At 50.0% G+C, this 7,500-nt stretch overlaps 1 protein-coding gene across 1 annotated transcript in view; it reads left to right on the forward strand.

The window, feature by feature from the left end:
* Positions 1 to 3,596, forward strand: part of LOC143298282 (MAM and LDL-receptor class A domain-containing protein 1-like) — a 17,967-nt gene extending 14,371 nt beyond the window's left edge. The window contains exon 10 of the mRNA XM_076611100.1: positions 3,351 to 3,596. Coding sequence (XP_076467215.1) covers positions 3,351 to 3,596 — 246 coding nt within the window. The remainder of the gene's footprint in view (positions 1 to 3,350) is intronic.
* Positions 3,597 to 7,500: the final 3,904 nt, after the last annotated feature.

Consider the following 7,500-nt stretch of genomic DNA (forward strand, 5'->3'; position numbering starts at 1 on the left):
TCTCTCGTGCAAACGGAAAAAAGTGGTCCAATTTTCTCGAAGACAAGCATACATTTTTCTCTGTCTCTCGTCCTCTCCTCTTTTTATGAATGTATGCTGGTCAGGCATCTGCTTAGCACATGTGGTGTAGCGCATATGGATTTGTCCGAACGCAGCGACGCCTCCTTGAGTAATTCAGCTGCGTGTATATATGTATGTATGTATGTATGTATGTGAGTGTGTGTGATGGAGAGAGAAAGAGAGGAGTGTATTCGTGTGTGCATATAATTATGTGTGCCGTGTGTGTGTGTGTGTGTGTGTGTGTGTGTGTGTGTGTGTGTGTGTGTGTGTGTGTGTGTGATACAGAGAGAGAGAGAGAGAGAGAGAGAGAGTGACAGTGACAAGTGTTTTATCGGGGTTCAAATGGATGGGCTGAACTGAAGATTCTTATGACTTCACGAGGAAAAGACAGGACAAGTGCTGGCGGTTTATCAAAATGTGAATATGTTTGTGTGTGTTTGGAGGGGGCGGGGGGTATGCACGTGCGCACATGAATGTGTGTGCATGCGTGCGAGCGTGCATGTGCCATGCGCGCGCGTGCTCAGTCAAGCGCATAGCAACGCACACATTGACGCATCATGCGCATGCTCACATGCACGCTCGCACATGGCTGCGTCAGTGCGTGCACTACTATACCCATAAGCACGGCACACGCGCGCTGTCTGTTGCATTATTGCACGCTTCTCTCGTCACCGAGATAGAATGCTTCCAAATTTCGCCCGTCACTCCCCCCCCTCCCCCCGCCCCCCCTCTCTCTCTCTCTTTCTCTCATATATATATATATATATTCGGGGGGTTACGTAGGTTGGTGAACCTGTTTCCCTGTCTCGTCAGGGAAATAAAAAGCGATTCAGTTGAAAAGTGAAGGCCGTCTCTGAAGGGACTATTTATAGCAGCAGTGACACACACTCCTCGCCACTGTGGCTTTTGTGTAGCAGCCACCCCGGCCCTCGGAACACAGCAACAGTCCTGTTCAGCCTGTGTGTGCCTGTGACGTGGCGGTGTCAAACACACAGACAGTCCGGAGACACCCACACGAGGGATGTTCATCAAAGATTTCCCCCTGACCTACTTCCCATGGACTGAGAGGGACGGGACTTGACACGGTTATTAGTTTTTCTCTACATAGGTACCATCAAGGTGACACACTTCTCCCATTGCTTGGAAGTCTGCAGGTTGTGACAGAAGCCACGACTTCACCTCGAAAATAAACGTTTCATCGTCTGGGAAGTGCTTGCCCTTCAAAAATGACTTCATGTTTGAAAGAGGTGGAAGTCAGATGGTGCGAGGTCGGGAGAGTAAGGGGTGAGGAAGGATTTCATAGCCACAGGACCGTGCTTCTGTCTGGGCAACATGCGAGTTGTGAACTGGGACGTTGTCTTGCAGGAAGCGGACACCTTTGGTCAGCATGCCACGCCTCTTGGTTTTGATGGCCTCCCGCAGTTTCTGCAGCATTGAAGCATGGTGTGTCCCGGTAACTGTGGTACCTTTGGCAGGAATGGTAACTGTGGTACCTTTGGCAGGAATGGTAACTGTGGTACCTTTGGCAGGAATGGTAACTGTGGTACCTTTGGCAGGAAATCCATCATCACTACTCCGCGCTGGTCTCAAAAGACCGTGAGCATGACCTTGCCCGCCGAGGGTTGGACACGTACCTTCTTCGGAGGAGTGAGTCAGAATGTTTCCATTGCTTCGACTGGGCTTTACTCTGAATCATAGTGATGGACCCATGTTTCGTCTTGTGTGATCAGTCTGTCAAAAAGTCTTCCTGGTTTTCTTGACACATGGCCAAAGGAGCGTGGGAACACGTGACTCGTTCCTGCTTCTGGAAAGGTGTGAGCAACCTGGAATTCATCGTGCGGACAACTTCCGTATGTGCAAATAATCATGGATGATTTTTTCCACAGAACCCAGACTAATCTTGACTTCACGTGCGAACGGTTTTGAGGCGATCCCCCAAAATGGCGGCCTCCACTTACCGGATGGTGTCTTCATCAGTGGCGGACTGTGGTCATCCGGGAATGGGAACCGTTTCCAACAATGTCCGACCACACTTGAACTGACAACGCCAGTGCGTGACTGCGTCAAACGATGGGCCATCCTCCCCATCAGTCTCTTTCATCTCATCGAATGTCTCCCTTGTTGTGTGTCGTCTCAAGTAGAGAAACTTAATGACACTCAGCATTTAACTGGCTCCATTATCACACCTTACTCCACCATAGTACCTGAAAAGATAAACTGTTCTGGGTTCAGAGATGCAAATTTCCACGTGAACTATAGAGATATGCATTATTATACATGTGCAATATCAGCCTTCTACAATAAACGGAAGTAAGTCGGGGGAAATCTTTAATGAACATCCCTCACACACACATACACAAACACGAGCACTCATGCACCTACACATATATACCCACAGGTGTACGCACACGCACGCACGCACACATGTGCGCTCACACACACAAAGACAAAAGACATATAAATATGTAATTTAAACACCATCACCCACCCACTTATACATAAACATGTACTCTCTCTCTCTCTCTCTCTCTCTCTCACACACACACACACACACACACAGAGACATATGCATACATCTACCCACGCACTCATGTTCACATGCAATGCACACGGGCGGGTGCACGCGCGCACCCCCCACTGCTCCACCCATCCTCTCCATCACCCTTTCAATTTCCGTCACTGTTACCAACCCAACACCAGCTTTCCACCACCACCACCACTCTTACCAACCCAACACCAGCTTTCCACCACCACCACCACCACTCTTACCAACCCAACACCAGCTTTCCCCCGCCACCACCACTTTTACCAACCCAACACCAGCTTTCCACCACCACCACCACCACTTTACCAACCCAACACCAGCTTTCCACCGCCACCACCACTCTTACCAACCCAACACCAGCTTTCCACCACCACCACCACCCTTACCAACCCAACACCAGCTTTCCACCACCACCACCACTCTTACCAACCCAACACCAGCTTTCCACCACCACCACCACCACTCTTACCAACCCAACACCAGCTTTCCACCACCACCACCACTCTTACCAACCCAACACCAGCGTTCCACCACCACCACCACCACTCTTACCAACCCAACACCAGCTTTCCACCACCACCACCACTCTTACCAACCCAACACCAGCTTTCCACCACCACCACCACTCTTACCAACCCAACACCAGCTTTCCACCACCACAACCACTCTTACCAACCCAACACCAGCGTTCCACCACCACTGTTATCACCACCAACACCGCCCTGATTTGTTGTTGTTCGAACAGCGCAAGGGTTCGAACTCAGAACGTCTCCTGTGGTACAGACTGGGCCCTCAACCCCAGGCCACCTGGACCCAGGTCCACCTCACCCTCCATCCTGACCCTGACCACCCGCACGTCCCTCAGCGGGTCGCCATCCGTGCTGTTCGGGGGATGTCGCCGCTCAGTGACATCGCCATCGACCTTGTCCGCGCCACGTCAGGACCTTGTGGCGTGGAGGTCCACACCTCCACTGTCACTGTCATCGGTTGAGAGGAGGGGGGGGGGGGGGAGGGAGGGAGGGGTGGAGGGGTCACTGCACGGTTCACAAACAGTTAAGGACCACGTGGGAACTTGCACAGCTGTCTTCTTGGGGGGTGGGGTGGGGGTATAGTGAAATTAATGATGCTGAGTTTTGGGCAGCAAGCAACGATGTACACCACTCATAACCACAGAGAGCTTTCTTGCACGTGCACTTCTGTCGTTTCTATTTGACATCCATGTCCAGCCAAGTCAGCAATACCCATTGTGGACCTTGTTGTGACAAATTGTGTGTATGTTGATCCAGCTTACTAGAGAAGCAAACATGGTTTCAGATCTTGTAAGGCACAGAATGTTGTAAATAAACCAAATCTTTCGCCTGCAGAAATATGTTCATTTCAGTCCCGCCGTCTTCAGTCCATTAGACGTTGTCAAAAAAGCATAAAAAAAATCCAACTACTTCACAACCTACGCGTATATTCTTGTGCATCAATTCCTCTCTTAGACACATGAAAATAAAGTGCACATGATTTTCGATTGTATGAAAACAGAAAAGACAATCTAAATGTGTGTGTATGTGTGTGCGTGTGTGTCTATGTGTGTGTGTGAGTGTGTGTGTGTGTGTGTGTGTGCGCGCGCGCGCGCGTGCGTGAGAGAGAGAGAGGAGGGGGGGGGGGGGCGGTGGGGGCACGGTAGGGTAGAAAGACAGGCACTCAGACCGAGGAAGCGTCCACATGAAATGCCTTGACTTGCCTCACCCTCAGTAGTTTCAGCTGCCTTCAGCGCTGTCAGCCCTGGACCCGGTCCCCGCATTGGAAACGAGATCTGTATTCGGGCGGCTTGTCTCATTTTGCACTTTCTAACGCACGCACACACACACACGCACGCACACACACACGCACGCACGCACGCACATACACATACACATACACACACACACACACACAGAGTGTGACACATACTGTAGTGAAAGAACGCACATTTAAAGAACCAACGAACACAAGGAGAGAGAGGATGAGGGAGATGTTTTATTCATAAGGCCATGCCCCCAAGGGGTGTACATGAACATGACAGAAACGTAAGTGTGTCTTTTACAAACAGAAAGACGGATGAGAGAGAGAGAGAGTGACAGAGAGACAGAGAGAGAAGGGGAGGGGGCTAGAGGGGGGCTGTTTTCTTGAAGCATTGGCGCCATTCCAGGATATTCCTCTAACATGTGATATGTGTGCCACTCTCTGTCTGTGTGTCTTCTGTCTGTCAGTCTGTCTGTATGGCCGTCTCCACTAGCTCTCTGTTTCTCTCTGTCATGACCCGTCCATCTGTTTGTCCATCTGACTGTTTCAGATATCTGTGCAGTGTGCTCCCCGTGTGTGTGTGTGTGTGTGTGTGTGTGTGGTCTTGCTTAAGCGGTTACCAGGGATTCTTGATCGCGATTCAGATCAAATCAATCCGCCGGATCAGTCTTATTCACTCGCTGTCCTTACAACGCCCACCTGCACTCATGCACAGTCAAGACAATGAGAACGAACCAGGAAGTTCTTGTATTACTGCACTTACACACTTGAACCGATCTCACTTTCGCACTCACACACACACACACGCGCGCACACACACAAACACACACGCGGACGCGCGCGCTCACATGCACGCACGCATACACGTCACACACACCGTCGCGCACACACACACACACTCACACACAAAAGCACACTGAACAATAATATACATTCCTTTCATTCCTTTGAAGGTATGAAGGAAGGGTAGAAACACTCCCTCCACTACACCCACACACTGACAGCACTAGCAGCATTCCTACCCAGGAAGCGAAAGATTCCGGATTTACTCACACCTATATAATTCATACGGCGGAGAGTTCTCCCCTCTCCCTCCATTTGACCCATACTAGCGACTTTAGTGTCGCTGAAGTTTGATCGGAATTCTCCATGGTGTGAGTGCGCCACCGCAGAATCACGGTTTCAGTGTGCGTGCTGGCTGTCTGGGACCAATCACTACGTGTCTTACTCGTATGGTGACCGGTCGCTGACTTCACAGCTCACGTCATTCTGTTGATGCGAGTGTTTATCCGTCGTCTACGTGTGACTGGTGTCACTTTCAAATCCCTCATGGGACACCCGTTGATACGGAATATAACATACAGCAGTACGTTACCTATGTTATTCGATGTGTGTTGTCACTTGTGTTGATTCCTTGGATATATATTATTACCGTGTCTACAACAAACACTGTGTCTACAACAAACATTCATTCGTTGCTAGCACTGCCAGTGGAACATGCATGACTGGCAGAAGCATTGATGGCTGGTTCCCCTTTGCCCACAAGGCGAGCATGATTTCCTGCCTCACATCAACTTCAGAGGGCGTCAGAATGCTGGATGAGATGACAATCCTAGGTAATCACGTGTAGAACGTGCATTGCACACGTAAGTGAACGAAGAAATTGTCTAAGGCTATATCCTACAGGAAGACAAACAAACAAAAATCACTTTCAGTGGTAACCTAAATACGTTGAGTAAATTCCACCTCTGTAGTTAAACATGAAATATGCACACGTGTAAAAGAGGTTAAACAAATGAAATAACCCCACCTCCCCCCACCACACACATAGAGAGTACTCTCACACAGTTCACACATACACACACACGTCACACACTGGCTCACACACACACACACACACACACACACACATTCGTGCAGACATGATATAAATGCACTTTAAACATTTGGCGGGGGAGAAGAAAAGTCGTTCAATATAGTCATCTGAGGCGTCTCTCGTTCCCCCACCCCACCCCTCTCCTCCACCATCCCCAAATCTTCTGTCTGTCTGTCTGTCTGTGATTTTCCCCGTCTGTCTGTGTCTCACACACATACCCACTCACACACGCACCCCACACCCTCGCTCTCCATCTACGCGCACACATGATGATGCGCGTGCTTACAAACGCGCACATCAACACACACACACACACACAACACACACACCGACACACACACACACACACACGTATGCACGCACTCATAAACGCGTGCGCGCGCACGCCTCTCTCTCTCTCTCACACACACACACACACACACGATGTCAACACTGACTAAATGTATTCATTAAAACACCAACCTGTGTGTGTGTGTGTGTGTGTGTGTGTGTGTGTGTGTGTGCCTGCCTGTCTGTCTCTCTGTCCCTGTCTTTCTGTCTCTGACTCTCTGTTTCCTCTCTGTCTCTGTGTCTCTCTCCCTGTCTGTCTGTCTGTCTCTTCCAGTCGGCAAACAGGGCCGTTGAACAAACAGCAATGGTGTCACTTGCCTTCAAGTCACCTCCCCCCCCCCCACACACACACCCCACCCCCTTCCCTTCTCGCCGTCCCCTCTCCCCCCTTCCCCAAAGTCACTGTTGAACGGAGCGCTGTGTGAGCTTCAACTCTATCTCCCCCTCCCCCTTCTCTCTCTGCCCCCCCCCCCCACCACACGCCCTCTCCCCCATACCACCCCCTCCCCACCACACACACACACACACTACACCATAAGCTTTCATACATACTATACATGCATGCATACGGCACACAGTTCTGGCTCACAATACAAGCGAAGGAGCTGTGAAAGTGAAAGCCCATTCTGCACTGCACACTTTTCTCTTCTGTTCCGTTCCACTTGCCGGTGTCCGCGCCGCGTGCGATGCCAACCACACGGCCGCTCTTCTTTGTGAAATGACAAGGCTGTGGTTTATCACTTTTGGAGAGAAAGGAAGGAGAGGGAGAAGAAAAGAAGAACGAAAGAAAGAAAGAAAGAAAGATAGAAGTGAAGATGGAAATTAAAAAAAAAGCAACTTAAGAAGAAAGTAAGAAATCAACGTAAAGCGAATAAAAGAATGAATTGCGGGAATGAATGATTAAACGCCGGACGAG

This window comes from Babylonia areolata, chromosome 23 (assembly GCF_041734735.1).
Source record: "Babylonia areolata isolate BAREFJ2019XMU chromosome 23, ASM4173473v1, whole genome shotgun sequence".
NCBI lineage: Eukaryota > Metazoa > Mollusca > Gastropoda > Neogastropoda > Buccinidae > Babylonia > Babylonia areolata.